The sequence below is a fragment of the Felis catus genome, chromosome B4, assembly GCF_018350175.1.
Source record: "Felis catus isolate Fca126 chromosome B4, F.catus_Fca126_mat1.0, whole genome shotgun sequence".
NCBI lineage: Eukaryota > Metazoa > Chordata > Mammalia > Carnivora > Felidae > Felis > Felis catus.
In genome coordinates this window covers 122,439,399-122,465,453 of record NC_058374.1, presented here as the reverse complement: position 1 = coordinate 122,465,453, position 26,055 = coordinate 122,439,399, and the positions used below count along the sequence as shown (strand labels likewise).

Sequence of the window (26,055 nt, the reverse complement as noted above, 5' to 3'; positions counted from 1 at the left end):
TACTATAAAGGTGGATACATGTCTTATATACTTGTCAAACTCCACAGAATGTACAACACCAAGAGTGTCTAGAGATAAAAATTCAGGGTGTCTGCTACTTACCATCAAATGGTTCATATAGAATAATATGAATAATATGTATGTATGTGTGCAATATATGTGTGTATTTATCTATTTCTATGATATACACGTACAAAAATATTAAAAGAATGATGCAAAGGTAGCAAAATATTAACTGGTGAATCTAACTGAAGGGCATAAAGGAGTTCAGTGTACTATTCTTGTGACTTTTCTGAAAGTTTAACTTTTTTTTAAACACAAACTCCAAAAAGTGCTACTTCCATTTTTTTCCCCAAATACCTAGATAGAGTTGATTTTTAACAATGACTATGATTAAAAATAAAAAAGCAGACAAATGGGTCATGTAACCACCACCACTTCAGCTACCCTGGTTCTTTTGCATTTTCACAAACTCTACCTACTGTCTCCTGCCCAAGGCCTCTGCATATGCTGTTCCTTCATCCTCATCATCTTGCCCCAACTCTTTGCCTAGTTAACTGCTCTCCTTGCTTTACAGTTCAACTTGATCTCTCCAACCAGGTCAACTCCCTGGTCTCACAGCCTCATACACCTCTTCTCACAGCCATAGTTTTACATTTATTTGTATTTTTCTCTACTAAATGTCTACCTCACCCACTAGGGAATAAGCTAGGCAGGAGCAATGTCTGGTTTTGTTCATCATTTTAACCTCAACACTTATCACAATGCTTGGCACACAGAAGCTAAAAAATAAATAAATAGAAAAGAAAAGAAAAAAAATTGGGGGAAGGGAAAATGAAAGGGAAGAAATTAACAATTAACATTTATATAAACAGCTGTGTTGGCCTCTTTGCTGTTCCTTGAACATGCCAGGCACATTCCCACTTCAAAGTCCTTCCATTTTGCCTGGTAGTCCCTTCCCACAAAAATTTCCATGCCTAGTTCCTTCTTTTCTTTTTCGAATCTTTTCTTAAATGGCAACTTGCAGATGAGGCCTTCCTTGACCATCCTTTTTCAAATTGCAAGAAATCTTTTACCCCAAACTCGATACATTCCTTAAGCGCAAATCTGTGTTTTTTTCTCTACAGTACTTGACCTAAAACACTAAATATCTTATTTATTATCTCTGTCTCTCCCCACTAGAAGATTAATGTCATAAGAGCAATAGTTTCCTTCAGAATGTTTAAAGTTTCTTTATTTATTTTTGAGAGAGAGAGCATGCACACATGCAAATGGGGGAGGGGCAAGGAGAAAGAGGGAGGGGGAGAGGGAGGGGGAGAGGGAGGGGGAGAGGGAGGGAGAGAGGGAGAGAGGGAGGGAGGGAGAGAGGGAGGGAGGGAGAGAGAGAGAGGGAGAGAGAGAGAGAAGGAGAGAGAGAGAGAGAGAGAGAGAGAGAGAGAGAGAGAGAATATCTCAAGCAGGCTCCACACCGCCAGCACAGAGCCCAATATGGGGCTCGATCTCACAAAATGTGAAATCATGACCTGAGCCAAAGTCAGATGCTTAACCAACTGAGCTACCCAGGTGCCCCGCTCAGAATGTTTAGAATAAGGTCTAGTACAGGGGCACCTGGGTGGCTCAGTCCGTTAAGCATCCGACTTCGGCTCAGGTCATGATCTCATGGTCCGTGAGTTCGAGCCCCACGTCGGGCTCTGTGCTGACACCTCAGAGCCTGTAGCCTGTTTCGGATTCTGTGTCCCCCTCTTTCTCTCTCCTCCCCTGCTCATGCTCTCTCTCTTCTCAAAAATAAACAAACATTAAAAAAAAAAAATTTAGAAAAAGGTCTAGCACATAGTAAAAACTCAAATATTTGTTAAAAGAATGACTATGTCAGAATTTTGTCAAAATCTTTCTATGTTCAAAGTTTATCTTAATATATATGCAAAAATATACACACATATTATAAACACACAAAACTTCCAACTATCATGTATAACAAAGACTATCTCTTGTTTTAAGATTATACAATTCCTAATTTTTAGGTGTTAAAATATTCTTCCTTTTCCAAAATTATGGTTCCAAGTAACTAGTTTTTCTCAATGGTCTTATTTGCCAATGTGACAAATGTTCAAATCTGTCAATGTATAATACTTCTTTGGAATTTTTATTGGTATATGAAATCTAAAAATCTGGAACCTACTGACATAACAGATTAAAATAACTCATCAGAATGTCATTTCACTCACTATCTTGCCCAACAGGCCCACTGAAACTATTCCACCCTTCATATTAGGAGACATTCTACTTGTTATATTCAAACCATCAAGACTTTGATCCCTCTGGATGCTTCTTAACTGACTTTTCCCTTCCTTCATCCCTTCTTTAAAACCTTGCCATCCAAAGACTTCCCCTTCCTTTAAGTACATCACCTAAAATCTAAAATTTTTAAATCATTTTCTTACCACTCCAGCTTATATTCATCCTTCTGTCATCTGAACACCTTTAGGTACAGCTCATTCCAAACACTAGTTTGGTCCAAGCCAACTACATAAGAATCAGATTAAGAAAAGATTTTAAAAAGACAATTTCCAGAGTCTCAGTGCAGATTACAAGAATCAGAATTTCCAAGACTGGAAATTCCAAGATTTGTTTAAAAACCTTCCCAAGTGATTCTGATTCATAACATGGCTTAGAATAATCAATCTATAGCACTGAGTCTGAAATTAGTCATAAAAGACTTCAATTATATTAAAATAAACATAATTTATGTATGCCTTCTAGAACTTTTTAAAGAAGTCATAAATAAAAACATTTTTAACCATAATACTAGTTGCATATTTATCTCAAGATTTCAAATTAAACATTGAATATGCATGTCCTACGTTAAATTATACATATGAAGGCCTTAATTTTGAAGCAAATCATTTCAAATCCAATTGTAATATTTTGATGTAGATATACAGAGGCATTTTTGAAAATACTATATTGATATTATCATAGGAGGACATATACTGCAAAGAAATTGATATAATTAAAATGAGCAGCTACCAAAATTCACTTTAAAAAAATAAGTAAACCCAAATATAGTCTACTAACCTGTTTGTTGTTGTCTGCCATGGAAAGCTGCAATGCCAAGAGCATGGAGTCTGCACCACATACAGTAGTTCTCTCAGAGTCACAAAGAATGTGCCAATTCCTTCTGAACTCTTTAATCATATCCAAGATAGACTTTTGATTAAGCACAGCCATTCTCTGAAAGTAGAACAAAATGCAATGTTAAAAAGCTTTATTTTAATTGGAAACTAATATTTAACATGTGTAAGAAAGCAGAGTTAGGGAAAAATAAGTAGTGAATGAAAGGTCATTTCATATTTACTAAGATTGCTTTTAATTAAATTTAGGAAAACAGAACAACACAACTTCTGCACAATCATATTTTCCTCTCCTTTAGTTTTCTTAAGCCAAATCTTTTGAAATAACAAAATCCAACCTTCAGTCTGAAAATTCATATAAAACAGATATGTAAATTCTATAAACTTAGTAATTATAGACACAGACATAGCTAAGTAAAGGAGTTTCAAAATATTTGTTATATTTGTTTTGAGATAGATGGTAATATGTGTGGTAAATTAAAAAAAGAAAAAGAAAAAGACCAATTTCCTCCCATCCCTACATTATCCCAAAATAACTGGTCTACTTTTTTACCCTTTTAAATATGGGTCAGTCTAGTGACTTGATTTACCAAGTGAATATGGCAAGAATGACGTCATGGGAGTTCCAAGCCTGGCTCGCAAAAGGCCCTTGTTGAAAAGACTTACTAATACAGGGGCGCCTGGGTGGCTCAGTCGGTTGAGCGTCCAACTTCGGCTCAGGTCATGATCTCATGGTCTGTGAGTTTGGGCCCCGCGTCAGGCTCTGTGCTGACAGCTCAGAGCCTGGAGCCTGTTTCAGATTCTGTGTCTCCCTCTCTCTCTGACCCTCCCCGTTCATGCTCTGTCTCAAAAAAATAAACGCTAAAAAAAAAATTTTTTTTAATAAAAAAAAAAAAAAAGAGTTACTACAGCATGCCTGATATCTATCTTTTGAAAGTCCTGCCTACAAGGTTGGCCCTTGACTGCACCTGGGAACTCAGAATTCAGGAGGGTTCCCAGTAAGAGTGGCTCACTGTGGCTAAACTGTTTATACAAATAATATAGTTTATGCTGAACACAATGCTTTCTTTCTGAGTCTGGAATTTTAGAACACAGACAGAGGATACCTACATCAGTACCCTGGGCACTGCGTCTCTGAAGAGTTTTCCTGATAGACACTATTTCATATGGGTTGTCAAGACATTTTGCTGGAGGACTTAAGCATGTCCTATGTGACTCCACTAAGAACAGACTTCTGTAAGCTTATGCCTGATCACCCCAGGACTTTGCTTCCTGCACCGTCTCCCCATGTAGCTTCGCTCTTCGTTGATTTTGTTTAGCATCTTGTTGCTGTAATAAATTAGAGGTATTTAACTCAACTAGATGCTGAGTCCTCTGAGCCTTAGCAGACATCCAACCTGTGGGTGGTCTTAGGGGCCTCCTGATACAAGGCTTTGCAGCTTTAGTTCTTACTCTCTTTCTTACTCTAGACTGCCATATGAAAAAGTCCAAGCTCACCTGCTCAAGAGGCCATAGAAAAGAGAACCACTGCACTCCAGTTGACAACCAACACCAACTCAAAGACATGTGAGGCTATATTAGACTTTCCAGCCCCCATCAACCTGCCAGAGGAACTGCAGCCACATTAGTGATCCCAGGCAAGACTAGCAGAACCACTTAGCTGAGTCCAGCCATTGCTGGTCCACAGTATCTTAAGCAAATAAAGTGGTTGCTGTTTTAAATCCACTAAGTCTTGGATGGTTTGTTACACAGCAATAGATAACCAATACAATATCTAATATTCAGCAGTTTCTTGGTGCCAGAAATTTTTCAAAAGCTTAATATTTATTACCTTATTCAATCTTTGCAAGAGTCCTATGAGGAAGGTCTATTATTATCTTCATTTTACCTTTGAAGAATGTGATGCCCCATGTCACTCAGCTAGCAAATAGCAAAACAGACTTAAACCCAAGATGCTTAACTCCATAAGCTGTGCTCTTAAATCACTGTATTACATAACTTCCCTTGACAGACAAAAGTCTTTCAAAACACCTGGATGTAGTTCCAATGTCTTATAAGCCCAAGTGTAAACAAGGAAGTAATTCCTTTCTCTGAGTTTACAGTTATGCCCGCTAAAAGTTGTTTTTTCCTACCTCCTAAGTATGCTCATTTCTAACATATTCATATGCCATTATCTCATTTTGGGTATATTCTACTGTACATATCCCATTTATTAGCTTCCTGTTATCTTTTTCTTTCTTTATGTGGCATAAATAGAATTCCAGATATTTACTAGGTATTTTGGGTTTATATTATCAAGAAAATGGGTACATAACATTTACAGCAATAATTCATAGTTGCATCAGTGATGCAATTTAAAGATACAAATAAAAAACTTTACAATATCTACATCTATACAAATACTAGTAAGTTGCTAAAAGTTATATTTCTCTTCAAAATATCACCTTCATTTCTTTTTTTAAAGGCTTATTTGAGAGAGAGGGAGAGAGAGCGAGCGCACATGCCAGAGAGGGGCAGAAAGAGAGGGGACAGAGGATCCAAAGCAGACTCTGCCCTGATGGCAGAGAGCCCAATGCAGGGCTCAAACTCACAAACCATGAGAGCATGACCTGAGCTGAAGTCAGATGCTCAACTGAGTCACCCAGGTGCCCATCACCCTCACTTCTTAAAAGAAAAAAAAAAAAAAAAAAAAAAAACGAAAGTGAAAAAATAAATTTTCAGTGATATGATCAGTTTACCTGACAAATCTTTAGCACTAAATAATTTAGGGTATTATTTAAAAGTAATATGAGTTCAGATTGCTAAGAACGAAAACTAGTTAAGAATTAACTTAATAGCTATGAGATCTATGCCAAGTTATGTCACCGCCCCTGCCTCAGCCTCCTTGTACTGAAAATGAAAATAATAGTTCCTATCTCACAGGATTTTGTGAAAAGTAAATGACATAAATACAAGTTTAGCTTTTAGCAGTGTCTGGCACATATAAAAGCCAACAGTCTCATCCAGGGGTCAGAACACTTTTTGGAAAGGACCAAAATAGTAAATATTCAAGGAGTGCAAGGCATATGGTCTAGATGTCACAACTATTCTACTTGATCTTGCTGTACGAAAATAGCCACAGACAATACATAAACAAATGAGCATAGCTGTGCTTCAACAAAACTTTATGGAAATTAAAATTAAGTTTCACAAAATATTATTCTCTTGTTTTTGTTTCAACTATTCAAACATGTAAAATCTATTCTTAGCTCAGGAACTGACTGCAAAAAAACAAAAGCAAGTAGTGCCCTAGTTTGCCAACACTGGTGTAGTCTCAGCTTGTCAGCAGCTAGCTGTCTGTATAAGCCTAGGCAGTCAGTTTTACAACTGACTGCCTAGGTAAAGTATCATCACATAGAAAACAGGAATAATACCTTCCAGCCAGTTATGAGAAGTCAATGAGACAATGAATATGCAAGCACTCTGAATGTTAGGCTGCACTATACAAAAACAGTAGAAGGTGGCATCGATAATAAATACTTGTTTTAAAAAACTGGATTCCAAACTGCACTGTAGCAAAAATTATGAGACAGGAAATTATCACTGTAGAGACAGTGTGAGATGGTAAAAGAATTTTTGAGTCAGACATTCCAGGGCCCACATCAGATTCCCCAATTTAAGAGATGTATGGTCTTCAGTATTTAAAATCTCTGATGAATATTAATTTCCTTAAATGTAAAACCAGTTAAGAGATCTCCTACCTCATAAAACTATGAGACACAAGTAAATAACCCACCTAGTGCCTGCACACTTATTAGGTGCTCAATTGAAAAAAAAAAAAAAAAAATGGCAGTCGTTGGTGCTATTACCGTCAGAATGCTGATCCTAAATATTCCTTAGAAGAATGTAATAGGGAGAGGGCGAAGTCTCAGAATTGGAGCCTGCGCACGTTTTGGGACTAGGACCTGGTTTCCTGCCAACCTAATGAACCTAAATAGGCCTCTACGGGGCTCAGTCTTCCAGTCTGCAGATGATCCCTCAGGACCTTTTAGCTCTATTCATCACTAGGTACCGTGAACTCCGTTCAACACCCCGGGACCCAACCAGGCTCGAGAGCAAAGCCACTGAAAAAATAATACCCTAGACGGTTACTTAGCTGTCACCGAAAACCCCTCCCCAGCCGCAGCCTGAGTCAAAAATTAAAGTACGACAGCAGGGTAAGGAAGACATGAGACTCACCTGGCTCAAAGTAGACCCGCTAGGTGCAGACCCAACAGAAGCAAACTCCGGCCGAACTGCAGTCTCCAAGTTGTCCATTTTAATTTTAAATCTCGCGGGAAGGCTCGGGAGCCAATCGCTGCTTCCGCCCTCTGACCCGGAAACAAACTCTGAGCGCACCGCAGCAGCCCCCAGCGGAGACCAGATTCCTTCTGACCACTTCCCGACGCCCCTGGTGCGTATCACACGGGAACCCAGGGGGCCGCGCCGCTCTGCTCCTGGCCGCCCGCGCTCGCATCCTTTTCGTGCGAGTTCCTTCTCTCCCCGGGCCGTGCTCCACCTCTCTTCCTTCTGACCTGGGTCTTCGGGAGGTGGTAGCGGGGTCTCGCGGGACTTGCCTGCCTGGGGAGAGGTGTTGGGGTTCTTTGAGAGGACTTAAGTTTTCCTTCCGTCTTTTCCCCTCCAGTTTTAGAAGACAAGTCCAGCCCGCCTTGTACAGTAAAACCCTGAGAATGTAGTGAGATTGGGCACTAGTTTAACGAGGAATAGGGGACCAAGTTTCCTGACCTCGAATCTTTTCCACTTCTGACACCGCGCTGCCTCTGAGGACATCCACCTGCTGGTCACCTTTAACTATTGCCCAGTCCCGGATCCCCTCTCCTATGGTTACTATTTTATAGGCTCCCTGAGGTGGGATTCCTCCGATTCTCAGTAAATACTTATCAGGTTCTTGATGTGTTTGTTACTGAGCCCAACTGTTCTCAGAACAACTCCTGCATCCAGTTAAGAGAAAAAAGACCTCTTTAGATCCCTAAATCTCTGGGAATGCTGCTTCCACAGTGCACACCAGGCCATGACAGGCTGGTTGAAATTTTGTGCCTAGTTTTATGAATATTATCTTTATGTCACACATTTCGGCACTCCTTCCTCCAGATCCTCTATTTTGGATCTGCTTATTTTATTGCTCTTTTCACACTGAATCATGACCATTACCGGATATTGTAATCTTCAAGGTGGAGGGCTGTGTTTTACTTCTCTAGCACTGGTGTCCAACACATAGTAAAGTATTTTAAATGCTGTCTCGCCTTAGGAGTTTGGCAGCTAACCTATTAAAGTCTCCATTTCTTTCTCTGTAAAATGGGAACTGTAAGTAGTACCTTCCTCTTAAGTTTGCAAATATAGGTGTCCTGATGTCCGTTAAATCCTCAACATGGAACTTACAAGCGGTGCTTCGTAAATGTTAAGTATCATTAATTTTTATGAATATATTTATTACAGTGGTGACATCTTCCAAGTACTTACTATATCTTTTAGGTCATCTAAACAGGATATTATGATATATTCTGCAGGTATCACTCATAAAGTATTTAAAGAAGTACTTGAAATTGTTTAGCTGTCTCTGGCATCTGAAACACCATGTCCTTATTTTATTTGCTGAAAGTGACTAACACTTTGATGGTTTCTGTCTTAACTGTGTCTGTGCTATCATCCACAGTTTCGTGACCTTGTCCAGTAGAAGGCTATTTTATTTTTACAACTGTTCAAGTATTGACATACAAGATGAAGCAAGATGCCACAAGAAATGCTGCCTACACTGTGGATTGTGAAGATTATGTGCATGTGGTAGAATTTAATCCCTTTGAGAGTGGGGATTCAGGAAACCTAATTGCATATGGTGGCAGTAATTATGTGGTCATTGGCACGTGTACATTTCAGGTTAGTGTACAAACTCAGTGAATGACAGTGCAGCTATTTCAGAGCTTAAAAAATTTTTTTGGTAAACTTTGGCTAAATTTGGAAAGCATATTGAGTTTGAATGTAAGAAAAAAAATGATATGAAGAACTACAGAGGAAGATATTCCAGTAATATATGCCTGAGACTTGTGGAAACATTAAGTAGTGAAAAAAAAGACTGTAAGGCTTCTCTTTTGCCTCATGTTTAGAAATGCAATATCCTAGTAATTGAAGGTTGTGATTAACTGAACATTTGGTATGTACAGGGAAACAAATGAATTCTAAGTAATTAATCTAGTTTTTCTACATTCCACTTTGACTTAGGAAACAAGCCTTAAAAATAGTCCTCCAGGAGATTTTACAGCTGTCAGGATATTCAGCTTTTCTATTCATATGCTCTCTTGCTTCTCATACATCTAAAGCATACATCCAGAGTGTACAAAGTATGAGACCATATTAATTGAACAGACAATTTAGCACAGTCATTAAGACAATGAGCTCTGGCACCAAAATGCTTAGGTTTTTACTCCTACCTGGCTTTACCTCTTAATAGCTGTATGACCTTGAGCAGGTACTTAACCTCTCTTCTATAAAAATGATGAAAATAATACTTATTGGGGTGTTATGAGAATGTAGTGAGTTAGTACATGAGAAGTTCCTGGAAGGCATCTGGCACATTTAATGCATACACACACACACACACACACACACACACACATATGTTTTAACTGTCATTGATTTGGTCAGCATTGCCCCCTAGCACAGGCCCATATTTAATCACCAAAGCAAGATTGTTTCTAATGAGCACACACCATGTTTTCTCACAGGAAATAGTTCCACATGTGGAAGAGTCTAAACAATGAGAGTTCAACTCTGAGAAATCTTGGCTAACCCTTAATTTACCAGAATATTATTCATAGAACAGTATTTCTCAAGATTAATCAATGAGGTAATTTGACAGTGATCAGCTTTCAAAGATTTAAAGTAACTTTACCACTCCCATACTGTTTATAAACATTATTTTCTCTTTTACTTGGGAAGCAGTTCAGTATCTTACAATGTTTTGGCATCATAAGTGCAGTTTAGCATTTTGCAATGCAATAAATATATAAAGTTATACAAAGTTAGACTGCATGAGTATTTATCCTAAGGAGAAAGTATGAATTAAAGGCTTCAGTTTTTTGGTGTCTGAGTAGAATACAGGAGGTCTTACGTTGTCCCATGTTGTCTCTTAAGGTTGGGATAGGAAGTGCTCGCTCTCACACTAAGTGACCCTCGGTCTGACTAGCTGGACTACTTGGTTAGGATCAAAAAAAGTCCACATTGTTAAGAGAAATAACACACTCTTGAAAAAGACTGAGGGAAAAACCATCCTTCCAGTGTAGGCTACTAACCTACGAAAGAATAGAGCAGCTCCTTACAGGTGAAACTTTTACTTCATTACTTTTAAAATTAATAGCTGTAAACATAGAATTGTGTTTAAAAAAATACTGAAAAAATATACCTTAATCTCTTGTTTATGTCCAGCTAGGAAATGAGAAAGTCAAGAAGGGAGAAAAAACTTAAGAAGAAAGGCAGAGGTGATGAGTGGCAGAGAGAAAATGAAAGCAAAAGACAAAACGAGAAGAGAACTAACAAAAACATTTGTATTGCTCTGTCATGTCTTGCACATTGTCCTTGTTCATCTTCAGACCTGTCAGATTGGCAATCTGGGTCTTACAGCCAAGTTACCTAAAGAAAGAATTGGATTTTATTAATTTGGCAAGTAATGAACACAAATATTCTGTGCCAAGTGTCGGAGCTACAATTAAACAACTGTCCCTGACCTCATAGAGTTTCCATTTTACTTCAAAGAAGTTCAGGGATTTGTAAATGACTGGTAAATAAAAAGCAAGATCTAGACCTTGGTTCTAAACCCCTGTTCTTTTCCCTCTGTGCTATTCAGACAGGTTGCAGCCATATTTCAAATAGTTCTGCAAGAGAATTGAATCCCAATAATCTGTGTTTGAGGATTCAGAATAAATTATTGCTTCCCTTTAAAGTTTTTTTTTTATCTAATTAAACACTATTAAACATTGTATTTTCTCATGTTAGAATCTTCAAGTTTCATAGCATCCAATTTCTGCCTCCCTCTTGTCTGAGACAACATGAAGTAAAGGTAAATTGAATTAAAAGCTTTCCACTTTCCTGTTGGAAAGGCAATCCTCATTCTAAGACTCTGAGGAAACAGTGCACTAGGTTTAAATTTCAACAAAGCATTTTTCAGAATCTTATGGTGTTCTTTTGAATATGGAAATTTGAGCTGAATGATGGTACTGTTAATTGATGTCATGTATTTGTCAAGTATTAAGTGCAAATCAGGTGCTGGGAACCGGTAACACATGTTAAAAAAGCAAGGACTCTGACCTCAAGATGTTTAAACGTAAAACAATGCAGTAAGAAAACTGCTCTAAAAAGTCCTATGTGCAAAGGGTGGAGGAAACATGAAAGTTTCTAGTCTATTCAAAGGGTCACCAGTAATGCATCGGGGCCCTTACTGGGATTTGAATGAGAACATTTGATTTAAGCAAGCTCATTGAATTTATATAGACATGAAGCTGACAAGGATCCCTAATGCTTTGATGATAAACTGCATTTAACAAGTATTTATTAAGCACCTATTGCTTGCCAGACACTGTACTTAGAATTGAGCTATTCTTTAATAGATCGGATTAATGGACCAAGTTGAACAAGCTAAAAATTAATAAAGTCTTGAAATGATAGACTGCTAAAGCTAGAAGAGACAATTGTGACTTATAGTTTTTAGTCACCTGGATGTTCACCATGAGTCAGTGCAATGATTAACTGCCAAATTCAATGCTGTTCTGTAGAAATACAATGTGAGCCACAGGTATATAAATTTAAGTGTTATAGCAAACACATTAAAAGTAAAAACCAGGTGAAATTAATTTTAATGTTTTTTTTTTAACCCATTGTATCCAAAATATTTCATGTGTGACCAGTATGAGAAATTAATGAGGGGCTCCTGGGTGGCTCAGTCAGCTAAGCATCTGGTTTCAGCTCAGGGCATGATCTCGCAGTTTGTGAGTTCAAGCCCTTCATCAGGCTCTGTGCTGACAGCTCAGAACCTGGAGCCTGCTTCACACTCTGTGTCTCCCTCTCTCTCTGCCCTCCCTGGCTCACGCTGTGCCTCTCTCTCTCAAAAGTAAACATTAAAAAAATTTTTTTAAATTTATGAGATATTTTGTATTCGTGTGGATTTTGCACTTTATAAAATATACACAGTTTTGAACTAGCTGTATTTCAGGTGCTTAATCACCCCATGTGACTGGTGGCTACCATGCTGGACAGTATAGCTCTATATTCTCCTGTATAAATTCACAGGTTGTTTAATGTTTACTTCAGTTCTCAGCAGTGTATATTATGATGCAAAGCAGATGATGTGTTCAAAGACAGATTTCAGAATGCTATTAAAATGTTTGAAACCATCATGTGAAAGAGGGATTAGACTCAGAATGGTAGATGTATTTTGCGTTACTTGTCAATTCTGAGTTGAGTTGTGGTTTAATAGCGCTTTAAGACCCGATGCTGAATCTGCTCTTTGAGTGCATTCACCTAAGGAGAGATCAGCTGTGGCCAGACACTTGCCATCACTGAAGTAGACTTAATCCATATGGTTCCAGAAGGCAGGAGCACTGAATAGAATTTACATGGGAACAGAGTTAGGTTTAACGTTAAAGAGAACTCTTCTAATCAGAACTACCCCTGAGTTGAATAAGCTCCCCCCAAGAAGTAGCTAATTTCCTGTCACCGAATGTGCAGAGAAGGGTTGTGCAGACTCTCTTCAGATGTTCTATAAATTCAAGTGTGAGATGAAAGAAGTGGACTAGGTAAACTTTTACAGTCTCATCTGACTAAAATTCTGTGTTTGGCCTTAAATGGGTGTGGTGGGAAGGCCTACCAATTTCAAACCCTTAGAATAGCCCTTTCAATCAACCTGGCTTTGTCCCAACCTCAAATACGCCAGAGCCTTATATAATGATTTGTACTGTAGCAAGTTTTCCAAAGTGTCTTAATTTCCTTCCTATACAATACTGCCTACACCCCAAACTAAACCTAAAATAACATTCGTCTCTGCCTATACCACACACACACCCTAGCCTTTTAGTTGGCTCCATGGCAGACATTGCTGCCAGGAAAAAAGGTTTCACTGGTAATACATAAAGCTCAGGGTATTCAGTCCCTGGGTTTCTTTATCTCCACCGGCCACCCAATAACTCCATATATACTATGGGTAACAAATTATAGAACCCAATTGTCAACACTGTTGTTACAGTCGCAAAGTAAAGTGTGTTTTGATGGTGAAACTTCATTTTTAGAAGATGGATTTGTCCAGTGTGGAAAAATAGATGTAACCCAAACTATGAAGTCAGCTATGATTAGGCTCTTAACCTTATTTTAAAATTGCTTAGTGGTTGCTGCCTTGGCATATCTGGCTGTTAGCTATACAGTTATTATACACACAGATTATGAAGTAATAAAAGTTGACAGTGTTTTTCTTTCCTTGATAAGTACATTTCTATCTCCTTTTTTTCATTTATGGAAAAACTTTTTGTTGTTAACTCTAAGTTAATCTGAAATTTAAAGTTATTTTCAAGGGGCATCTGAATTATTTAGAGAAAACCCTGTGTAATGTATCTGTGAAATGACTTTGCTAAGGATCCCAAAGGCTATCCTGGAAAAAATCTACACATCCAATAGGATTCACTTTAAGTACACACTCTAAAACTTTGCATTTATTTATTTTTTTATGTTTATTTATTTTTGAGACAGAGAGAGACAGAGCATGAATGGGGGAGGGTCAGAGAGAGGGAGACACAGAATCTGAAGCAGGCTCCAGGCTCTGAGCTGTCAGCACAGAGCCTGATGCGGGGCTCGAACTCAGGGACTGTGAGATCATGACCTGGGCCGAAGTCGGATGCTTAACTGACTGAGCCACCCAGGCATCCCTGAAACTTTGCATTTAGATTCAGGATGAATGGAGTTCTTAGAACAGGCCTTTAGGTAATATTCCTATCTATATAGACATATGTATTCATTAAATAACAAGTTTCACCTGCTCTGGTTTTTTTTTTTTTCCTTGATGATGTTAGAATTTTATAAAATTATAAAAGAATTATAAAGGATAACTTACAAAAGGTAACTACAGCTACTTAATACAGAGGATTCCTTGGGCAAATTTGTTATGAAAAATTTTGCTGGAGTCTCTAGACCAGTTAGGGTATTGATTTAAATAACAAGACAAGGTTTTACTTATTTTTAAATTACAATATTTTAAGCCTATAAAAAGTATTTTAAAATATGTATTATCTATAAAAAGTATAAAGAATAATAAAATAGGGGCACCTGGATGACTCAGTCACTTGAGCATCCAGCACTTGATTTCAGCTCAGGTCATGATCTCATGGTGAGGCTGGGCCCCGCATAGGGGCTATCAGTGCAAAACCTGCGTGGGATTCTCTCTCCCTCTCTCTCTGCCCCTCACTCTTTCTCAAAATAAACAAATATTTTAAAAAAGAAGAAGAAGAAAATATGTTCCTGTATACCCACAACCTGGCTTAAGCAATGGAACATTAGTAATTCCCTCGAAGCCCTCTGGGTGTTCTCCCCTTACGGCCTTTCCTTCTCACCCCCAGAGTCTGAAATTTTATGTTGGGGATTCTTTGTTTTTCTTTATAGAATTACCATATATGTAGGTGTTACAAATCAGTATATTGTATTTCATGTTTTAACCTTTGTTTTAATGAAATTATTCTGTATTCTGTTCTTCTACAGTATGTTGCTCTTACCATTGTATTTGTTAGATTCCTCCATGTCAAAGTTCATTTATTTCCATTGTTATATGATACACAAATACACCATGATTAATCTATTCTTCTGTTGGCTATTTGGGTTACTTTTTGTTTTTTACTCTTGAAAACCTTGCCAATATGCATATTCTTATGTCTTCTGCTTGTGTTTTGTTACCTCCTTTCATTGTTTTCTTCCCTGTTAATTTGGAGGTTGTACATGCTGTTTCTTTTAATGGTTACCAAAGACACTTTAACATACACACTTAATTAGACAAAGTCAAAATTAATATCTTTAACTTCTTCATGAACAAAATAAGGATCTTTGACTCTTTGAACTATTACCACACCCTCCAGACTTATATTACTGTCATATTTTAGTTCTGTCATTTTTCTTTTCACTTTAACACACGAATTTAAGTGTTTTATGTGGCTAATATTTGTTTAGATCAACCCACCTGCTTGCCTTTGATTTTTTACTCACTTTTTCTTACATCTCAGGCCTTCCTTCTGGGATCATTTTTCTTCACCTGAAAGCACATTCTTTACTATAAGAAAAACTTTACTACTAAATTTTTACTGCTGAGTTACTTACTACTAAATAATTTCTAATATTTTACATTTTTCCAGCCACTTCATGTGTCTGTTGCAAATTACTCATAGTTATTTACAACTCCTTAAAAATCTAAAAATGATTTTCATCTCATGGGCCTTACAAAAACAAGCCAGAGGTCAGATTTTGCACAACCTTGGTTGCCACCATCTGCTTTAGATCTTTCAGTGAGAGTTTATTGATGCTAAGTCTCGGTTTTTGTTTTTCTGAAAATATCTTTAGTACAGCTTCATTCTTGAAGTGTTTAGTTCTAGAGTTTTTTTCAGTCATCATTTTGGAGCTCTTATTCTACTATCTTCATGCATTTGTTGTTTCTGCTGAGAAGTCCATGGTTGTCCTTTTATAGGAAATCTCTTGTGTAGGGAACCTGTCTTTTCTTCTGGCTGCTGTTGCTGACACCTCCCCCTACCCACCCACCCCCCACCCCCCCACACACACACCTGGCCTCCCTCCCCACCACTCTCTCCCTCAATGTGTATATACATATATACACAAATATATATCATGAGAGTTTGTGTGTATATTCTGAAGCTTCACTATGTTGTATCTGCCTGCAGATTTTTTATTTAAGCCAACTGGGATGTATTTTTCTTTCTAAATGTGCATATTGGTGCCTGTCATCAAGTATGGAGAGGATCCTTTGTCATTATCTCTTCGAATATTGCCTCTTCCCTCATTCCCTCTATTCACTCCTCTATAGCCCCAATTAGATACGTGGTAGACCTTTTCATTGAATCCCTTTTCTCTTGTTGTCTTCACTTTGCTCCATTCTGAGTAATTTTTTTCAAATCTGTCTTCCAGCTGCTCTAAGCATGGATTTTTTTTTTTTTCCATTATGGTATTTTCATCTAAATTTTTTGTTTGGTTCTTTTTAAAATCTGCCTAATCATTTTTGGTAATCTCTTGTTGCTTACTCATACTTGTGTTTGTGATACTTTTTTTCCACGTATATGAGTGCATGCATGTAAGATCATATTTGATTGAACTATATCTGTGGGAACTTTTTGAGACCTGGGTAGAGGTAGTTCATCCAAAGAGAATTTGCTTTTGTCTGTCAAGTGCTTGGGGCCACTACCAACATATGGCCATTTTAAAATGTTATTTTCTGAAGCACATAGTTAGTGTGAATTCAGTCCCCAAACTCATGTGAGGACCAGTTTATGGTTGAGATTTTCTTCTAAGTGGCATTTCTCTTTCTTAGCCTTCACCCATGGTAGACATTTTGCATAGTAGTTTCGGTTTTTTGGTGTTATTCCTACTTCCCCTTTAGAAGTCCTGGATCTATGCAGAAGTCTCTAATCATCCCTCTTTGTGCAGGCACTAAGCTTTGTCTTTTTGCCTCGCAAACAAGCAGTTAGTTATCGGATGTGGGCAGAAGTACTTAAGATAGCTGCATGCCTAAGTGCTCAGTTGCTTCCCTGGACTTGGATTTTTGCATTATTTTTATAATGGGAAAGCTTTTCAGGTGAACGTCCATATTGCCAGACCTAGATGACTTGGCTTTTCAAAATTCATTTTTTCGTCCTCCTCTTCCCATGAAGATAAACAGAAATCATTTTACTAGTACTGAGCGGGTAAATAAGCTGACTTTAATTAAACATCTAACCTAAAATCCAAAAGACTAACCGGATTGTATCAACATATTCACTATTCATAGACTGTAATAGTATTAGATGAACAATTTGTAACATCTTATACATGTAGAGTGCCATATATAATACTATGTGAAAATTATTGATGTTCATTGTAATGACTGAGGCATTATCTTGTACATAACCAAAACTTTATGTTCGGTATGTATTTTTTTAATATTGTCAGTTCGATTATGTATGGTAATTCATTTACCTAGAATATTTTGATTTTTAGAGGATTCAATTTTCATTGCATTTGGTGTGAAATATGTTCACTATCAGGAATAAAATGTCTTCTAAGTAAGATAAAGTATAACATGTTCACTGTTTATTTTTAGTGGCCCTAGAGAGTTATTCTTTGAGGCTTAGAAAGTTATATCGATTTTTGTCATCGTTGTTCAGTAAACCACTTAAATCTCAGTATCTAATTTGTTTTTGATCTTACAAGAGAATATATATGGCCTCCTGATAAATTCTTCATTATAACGAAATGGGGTGTTATAGTGTTTGTTCTTATAACTTATTAAAACATTTACTATGTATGTTTAGGAAGAAGAAGCAGACGTGGACGGAATTCAGTATAAAACACTACGAACATTTCAGCATGGAGTCAGGGTTGATGGCATAGCTTGGAGCCCAGAAACTAGACTTGATTCATTGCCTCCAATAATCAAGTAAGTTTAAAACTATTAAATGCAGTATTTATTAATGTCCTTTGTTGTAAGTGATCTGAAGCCTTTGATCATAAGGACATTTCTCCTCCATTTCCTTTTTCCCCACTTTTAGATACTAGGTTTTTTTTTAATGTTTTATTTCTTTTTGAGACAGAGACAGAGCATGAGCAGGGGAGGGGCAGAGAGAGAGAGAAAGAGACAGAGAATCCAAAGCAGGCTCCAGGCCCTGAGCTGTCAGCACAGAGCCCCATGCGGAGCTCAAACCCACAAACCACGAGATCATGACCTGAGCCAAAGTCAGACGCTCGACTGAGCCACCCAGGCGCCCCTAGACATTAGCAATTTTAACATTGGCCATTATTTTGTAATTTAGGCTTATTATCTGAATATGTGATTTAAATATACAACATGGTAGTGGTACTTTGAGAATATGTTTGGGCCTGACTACATAAATTTTTACTTGAGTTTCACCTAAATCATTTGAGGTCTTCACAGATTCTTCACTGAGTCCACTACTTACTGAAAGTACAACTCTGTTGAAATAAGTAAATGTGGTTGAGTCATTAATCAAACTAACTGCTGCACACATAGGCCAATGTCACATGTACATGTTTAACAGTATATAAAGCGGCAGTTCTAATACGTGAGCTTCAGTTTTTATGAAAACATTAGAAAAGAACAATTGCTTTTTGAGAAACATCTTGACACTACCTGCTGAGGCCTTCTCCACAAAGGCAATAATAATATGTCAGGTTATTTAGTGCTTGTTGCAAAACACTAACCTTGCTTCCACAGATGTCAAATCTAAAAGATATGTCTTCTTTTAGTAAACAGCTTAGCAGCCATAAGTTAGCTCTTACTGAGCTAACCTAATTTTTTTAAATAAAGGGATAATTTGAAAACAGTGAAATTCTCAGTTTCTGGGAGTACCATTTGATCAGTGTTGACATGCATATACTTGTATAACCCATATGCTGGTAATACATAGCATTTCCATCACTTCAAAAGGTTCTTTATGCTCCTTCCCAGTCAGTCCATGTACCCCATCCTCTGCCAAAGCAACCATTGATCTAATTTTCAGAAATGAGTGTTGCCTATTCTAGAACTTCATGTAAATAGAATCATATAGAATGTATTTTTTGTGTCTAGTGTGATGTTTTTGAGATTTATCCGTGTTAAGAGTACCAGTGGTTCTTTTCTTTTTCTTTTCATTTATTTTGTTACTTTGTAATGCATTGCATTACATTGTATAAATACCACTATTTGTTTGTAACATTCTCCTGTAAATAAACACTAGGGCAGTGTCCAGTTTTTAGCTATTATGACTAAAGTTGTTTGAGTGTCCCTATATACAGCTTTTAGTAGATACATGGTTTTATTTCTCTTAGGAGTAGAATTGCTCCTACTCTTAAGAGAATCAGAGTAGAATCAGAGGATAGATGTATGTTAACATTTTTTAAAAAGTACCAGTCTCCATAGTGCTTCTACCATTTTATGTGCCCACCAATAATCTAAAGAGGTTCCACTTCCTCTACCAACTCTAAAACATTTAATTGTTGTCAGTCTTTAATTTGGTTAGTACCACAATGACATTTCCCTGATGACTCATGATGTTGAGCACTTTTTCATATGCATTCTATTTCCTAATTACAGAATGGTTGCCTGAAACAAAGATTGTGAAGATGTGCTGTTTTCTTCTAGAAGCTTTACAGGTTTTAGCTAACTGAATTTTAAATAATCCACACGACAGTGCTTGTTAACATACATAAGTCATTGTCAGCAGCCAGTTTGCTGTTCATTTCCTTTTATATTAAAAGGAAGTGTTCACAGAATCTGAAGCTAAACAAGAGTCAGGCAGTCTCTTTGCATTCGCTAGCAGATTTTTAAAGCTGTAGAAACTGTTCTTGCCATGGTTCTGCTTGGTGCCTGTTTTCCTGTCCTCCTTTTAATGGATATGCTATACTGTTTCATCTTTTTTGTCGTTGTTGCCTTTTGAGAAGCAGCCTCAAATTTCGGGGAGAACTCTACAAAAATGTATAATAAACTTGGCACGTTAACCAGCCATTAATTTTAAAGACAGTATTTTTAGAGCAAGCTGGCAGCACAATTTTGTTTTTAAATAAATTATTTATTTTTATTATAAAAATAATACACATTTACTGTATCAAATTTGGAATATACAGAAACATTTTTAAAGGCCATCTACACACCCAGTACTCTATTTTTTTCATAAATAGTTTTACACAGTTGTGATTAAACTGTGCTTTTTATATTTCTTACTTTACTTTTTTATATTTGTAATCCAAAGTAGATACTATTTTTTTCATGCCTGAAGAGTGGTCTATCAAGATGACTGAGGTATATAACTTTGTGTCTGTCTTACCATCGTTAACTTATAGTTAGAAAGAACCCATTCCTAGTGTTTTATCTTTAGCATTTAGTTACCGTCAGTTCTTTCTCTCTCTCCATCTCTCTGTCTCTCTGTTCATCCCCACTGCTTTTCTTTCACATTTGCTGGAGAGTAACTCTTCACCTTACCTCTGTTCTCTGAGTCTTTATGGTTTATTAAAGGATGATGTAAATATACTTACCATGTATAAAGTTAAGCAGCAAAGTTTGGAGAAAAGTAGAACACCACAAGATTTTCCATAAAGTTTTGTATGTGTGTTTTATCTTTTAATTTTATGTATTAATTTTTAAAAATTGGGTTTTTTTAGAGAGCACGCACACAAGTCAAGGAGAGGGGCAGAGGGAGAGGGAGAGGGGGAGAGAGAGAGAAAGAGAGAGAGAGAATGAGAGTCTCAAGCAGGCTCCATACTCTGCATGGAGCCTGCTGCCAGGCTCACTTCCACAGCCCTGGGGTCTTGACCTGAACTGAAATCAGGAGTCAGATACTCAACTGACCAAGCCACCCAGGCACCCCTCTTTTAATCTTAATGAGATTCTTTTCATTAATTCTTTTTTAAGTAAATAATCTTTGTCCCTGTAAGGCCTGTATTCTTTGATGTTTTTACTGAACTTGGCCTTATTCTTTTACTAATACCTTCTTTATAAACCCTTTTGCTTGAGATATTTATTTTAAAAACCTTCTAAAATAGCCTTTTTCTATTTTAGAAACGATATTTTGGTGAGAGATTTTTAAATGATTTCTTATGACATCACTATGGGGAAATCTACTTTAGAAGACCCTCACATTAGTAATGTTGTAACAGGTCTGTTCTAGAGTTTCCTCTGAGTGGGAAAGTATGAATACCCAAAACAATAATGGGAGAAATTCAAAGAAGAATTAGGTAGTATAAGCTTTGGGGTTTTTTTTATTTTTTTCTTATCTTTAATTTGTATGTTACGAAATATAGCATATGTGCCCAAAAGTACAAAAGAAAAAAAAAAGTACATGTGCAGTTTAACATGATTATTGTAAAACAAACACCCATGTAATGATCACCCATGGAAGGCAATAGAAAACATTGCCAGTACCTAAGGTCTCCCCCTGCCCCTTCCTAATTAACCTCCCTTCTCCTTAAAGGTAATTATTCTCATGATTATTGTGGCAATCATTTATCTTCTTGAGTTTTTTTCTGTAGTTTTATCAGCTATTTTATCAACTATTTTTTCCTACCTAAGAACTTTCATACAAATGGAATAATAATATCCTTTTTTTTTTGCCCTGCTTTGTTCACTTGACATTATATATGTGAGATTCGTCCTTGTTTCATCTTATAGCTCTAATTACTGATTTGTGTTGGGTCTTGTTTTTTTACTTCTAGATTTTGTACTTCAGCTGCTGATATGAAAATAAGGTTGTTTACTTCAGACCTTCAAGATAAAAATGAATACAAGGTATGTTGACAAGTATACTTATAACTCTCTATTTTGAAACATGTATTACTTTTGCTTTTTTAATTGAATTTATCTCAATTTAAAATGACATTTAATGTCATCTTACTTTATTTGACTCTGTTTTAGGCTATAGTAAGGACTATAGGTTATAGATCTGGTAGCATTTATTAAAATATTACATAGGCACAGCAAATGAATGAAAATTAGAAATTCACATTTCAGTATAGTAGTAGAGTAATAAACATGAACACACATAGAGTTGAGTCAGACTTGAAGAGAACCAACAATTAGCACAGCATAGGGCAAGGTGGGATTACAAAGTGCTTAAGATCACAGACACAGGAGCCAGACTACCAGGGTTTGAAGCCCAATTCTACCGCTTTAGTAACAGTGTGACTGGTCGAGTTCCCAATTTCTTTGTGCTCAGTTTCTTATCTGTAAAATGGGGATAATCATAGTATCTGCCTCAAGGACCATAAGCATTGACAGAGCTAATTCATGTAAAACATTTAGAACAAAGCTTTGTGTATAGTAAGCCCTATATATATGTTTTCTATGAGTATAATAAATAACCCTGTAAAATAAGACAAAGACAAATACCGTATGATCTCAATTATATGTGGAATTTTAAAAAGGCAAATTCATAGAAACAGTATAATGGTGGTTGCTGGGGGATGGGGGAAATGGGGAGATGTTGGTCAAAGGGTATAAACTTCCAGTTATAAGATGAATAAGTTCTCAAAAAAACAAAAAACAAAACAAAAAAAGATGAATAAGTTCTGGGAATCTAATGTACAGCATAATGAGTATAATGAACAGTATGTGTTACATACCTGTAAGTTGCTAAGAGTAGATCTTAGGGGCACCTGGGTGGCTCAGTCAGTTAAGCAACAGACTTCAGCTCAGGTCATGATCTTCTCATGGCTCATGAGTTCAAGCCCCACGTGAGGCTCTGTGCGGACAGCTCAGAGCCTAGAGACTACTTCAGATTCTGTGTCTCCCACTCTCTTTGCCCTCCCCTGCTCATACTCCATTTCTTTCTCTCTCTCTTTCTCTCTCTCAAAAAACAGACAAACATTTAAAAAAAAATTTTTTTTTAAATGAGCTTTGAGCTTAAATGTTCTTGCCACAAAACAAAACTGGATTTTTGAGTTGTTGTGATTATGGGCTTCTAATACTAACTGTCCCCGGTGATGGCAGTCACATTGAGGAAGTGAATAAAGACCTTAGAAGGTGAAATCCATATGTGTTTATTAGATAAAGAGTGTGCAGAGCAGTAGATGCGAGTTAAAAAGTTGAGGGGGACTCTATCTCAGTACCCCTAGAAAGTTCTTCTAGCTTTAATTTTTGCTTAAGCTTTATGTAATAAAAGGAGGTGATATGAGGACAGGTACAGTTAAAAAAGTGTGTGTGTGTATGCGTGTGTGTGTTTGTAAGAAATGCATACTAGAAAAGAAAGATCAAGCTAATAGCTGTGTGTTGAATGATCAGCTTCTTTCCAAGATAAACCTTCCAGAAAAGTGGGTGTATAAATCATGCTTTAAAAATAGCAAATTGCTTAAGAAATATTTATAGAAAAGGGAAGCATGCAGTGAAAGCTTTTAAGTCAGTGAAGTAAAAATATTAGGTAGGAATATTGTAGGTTATTTTCCGGTGTACTTATTAACTTCTCTCCTTTTATCAGATTTTAGAGGGCCATTCAGATTTCATTAATGGTTTGGTGTTTGAGCCCAAAGAGGGCCAAGAACTTGCAAGTGTGAGTGATGATCATACCTGCAGGTATGTTGCTTATGTTAAAGCCACATTTTTCAATTTTCATCTTATTTTAATGAGAATTACATTAGAAAAATTAGAGAAAATTTAATTTGTATATATACTCCATAAAATGTTATAAAAGAAGTATACTTGGTTTAAATTGTAAGCATGACACAAACATGAGTTTCACAACTGGTAAGTTGAGTTCTCATCCCAGTTAATGGAAACGTCCCTTGCTGACTCATAGGTGCCTCTCTGCCTCTTATTTTAGATGTGTACATTTATGAAATTTAAATATATAATGGGTCAAATTCTCCAATATCGGGTAAGATCAGTAGGATACTAAAAGGCAATTGCCATACTGTGAAGTTATTTCACAGATCCTGTCTGAAAGTTGTTTAATAATGAATTGCAAATCTCATTTGCTAAACTAAGACTCATGGGAAATTTCCTATTCTGACAAATTTGGAAGTCTCTATATTAAAGGTTTTCTGTAGGGGCGCCCGGGTGGCTCAGTCGGTTAAGCAACCGACTTCAGCTCAGGTCATGATCTCGCAGTTCATGAGTTCAAGCCCTGAGTCAGACTCTGCTGACGGCTCAAAGCCTGGGGCCTGCTTCAGATTGTGTGTGTCTCTCTCTCTCTGCCCCTCCCCTCCTTGTGTGCACTCACTCTCTCTCTCTCTCTCTCTTTCTCTCTCTTTCTCTCTCTCAAAAATAAACATTAAAAAAATTTTTTTGAGATAAAAAATAAAGGTTTCCTGTAGATGTAGTGCATTTAAATATCACATTCTTCCACCTCACCCCAAGTTTGGAATGGATGAGGTAGCTATAACATTTTTTAATAGTGCCTAAAGCTGGAGAATATCACAAGTAAAGAATAAGACGAAGAGTAGGAGGTGGAAATAAGCTGAGGAGTCAGGAGTGAAATGAGGGAATTCTATAGGAGTGCCAATCACTTCATTTGCTTTAACAGTACTGTGAGGAAAAATACCCCACAGCTCTGTTATTTTACATAGTTTTAATGTTTGATGAGGCGATGACAAAATCATTAGTGTTCATAAACACTTGTATATATATAAAACCATTAAATATGTGTCTTTTCACATTGGAAGTAAAGCCACGAGGAACTTGTTAAATTTTAATCATAACAGCTCATCCTTTTAAAGTTATAGAGTCATAGGCCATTATTCTTTATGTACTGCCTGTTAAAATTTTCATGTCACGGACATGAAAGATTTACATGCCATTAAGATTTTAGGGCCTCACATGTTACAAAACCAAGTTTGTATAGAGAGCTGAAGAGTAAATGGGACCATTTTTAAGGTAAAAGTTAGAATAGATCACTAGATATAAATAATGACATTTTAGTTCTGTAACACATGGACTTTCCTAATCACAAGCATTTGGAATAATGAAACCTGAGAAGGGGGAAAATGAGCGTCTTTGCAAGCCAAGGAACAGCCTCTGAATAGTGAACAATAGCCAAAGACCTGGGATTACATTCAGTGGTCTATTATTACTTTTTTTCTTGTTGTAGAATTGGGGATTTTTGTAGACTAGTAAAATGGTCCTAAAATTTTGGGGACTGAAAAAGGGTTGCCAACTTTTTATTTTGTCAAATAGTAAGAATTGTAAAAGGTCTACTGCCTTTTATTATTACCATCATTTTCTGAAAGTAAGAACATTATTGTTCTAAAAAGGAGAAAGACTTAACTTCAAAGTAAGTCCTTTAAATAAATTTAACTTTTTTAAAAAAAACTTTGTTGCACCTAATTGCCTTATTTTGCTATACTGCAATTGATGATGTTATTGTTCAGCAAATGAATACTCTCCCTCCCCTCTTCCCATGGAAGGAGATTTTCCCACTCCATTGGGCTTAGCTATGTGGCTTGTTTAGGCCAACAAAATGTTAGCTGGTATGATACAAGCAGACACTTTATCTGATTTACCTGGTTTGTCTTGACCTATTGTCCTCTGTCTTCTGTAAGATGAGAGTGGCCTAGATAGCTACTGGTCCTAGAATGAGAAACACATAGAACAAATATGGACCCATGTGGCATTATGAAATAGAGCTTCCTACAGATTCATGAGCAAGAAATGTATGCTTATTTTTCTTAGCCACTGAGATTGGGGGTTGATAACATCATTTTAGCAGTAGCTAAGGAGCTAAATTTAGAATTTGTCAGCTTAGTTCACCAATCAGAAGTAAAGGATAATTCCAATTGGCTATTAAAGTCAAATGTCTTGGTCCAAAAGCTTAGCAATATAGATTAAAACTTTTAAAAGAAACAGCATAAATCAAGAAGTTTAAAGTAAGGAAGAGTAGTAGGTATCCTACACTTTCATAGTAACAAAGGAAAGAAGGAATTCTGAGAAGACTACAATAGAAAAACATTTCAGGGGTGCCTGGGTGGCTCAGGTGTTTAAGCATCTGACTCTTGATCTTGGCTCAGGTCATGATCTCATGGTTCACAAGTTCAAGTCCCACATCCAGCTCTGTACTGACAGCTCAGAGCCTGGAGCCTACTTCAGATTCTGTGTCCCCCTGTCTCTCTGCCCCTCCCCTGCTCATATACTGTCTCTCTCTCAAAAATAAAGAAATATTAAAAAACAAAAAAAAAGAACTCAAAT

At 36.9% G+C, this 26,055-nt stretch overlaps 2 protein-coding genes and 1 long non-coding RNA gene across 4 annotated transcripts in view; 2 read left to right on the top strand and 1 right to left on the bottom strand.

Moving 5' to 3' along the window:
* The window catches only part of PARPBP (PARP1 binding protein), a 64,993-nt gene extending 57,529 nt beyond the window's left edge, over window positions 1-7,464 (bottom strand). Inside the window, exons 1-2 of the mRNA XM_011284179.4 lie at window positions 7,350-7,464; window positions 3,076-3,231 (exon numbers count right to left, since the gene is read on the bottom strand). Coding sequence (XP_011282481.3) covers window positions 3,076-3,231; window positions 7,350-7,427 — 234 coding nt within the window. The 5' untranslated portion in view covers window positions 7,428-7,464. The remainder of the gene's footprint in view (window positions 1-3,075; window positions 3,232-7,349) is intronic.
* NUP37 (nucleoporin 37) overlaps window positions 7,448-26,055 on the top strand; it is a 41,699-nt gene continuing 23,091 nt past the window's right edge. The window contains exons 1-5 of one of the 2 annotated variants that reach the window (XM_006933973.3): window positions 7,448-7,563; window positions 8,824-9,044; window positions 17,705-17,829; window positions 21,597-21,669; window positions 23,354-23,448. In XM_006933973.3, the coding sequence (XP_006934035.1) occupies window positions 8,889-9,044; window positions 17,705-17,829; window positions 21,597-21,669; window positions 23,354-23,448 (449 nt within the window). In that variant the 5' untranslated portion in view covers window positions 7,448-7,563; window positions 8,824-8,888. Of the gene's footprint in view, window positions 7,564-7,599; window positions 8,568-8,823; window positions 9,045-17,704; window positions 17,830-21,596; window positions 21,670-23,353; window positions 23,449-26,055 lie in introns of those variants that run through there. The other variant, XM_003989175.6, reaches the window with a different exon arrangement.
* Window positions 9,058-13,633, top strand: LOC109501744. The gene is made up of 2 exons (XR_002160005.2): window positions 9,058-10,485; window positions 10,590-13,633. It is a non-coding gene; the product is annotated as an uncharacterized LOC109501744 (long non-coding RNA).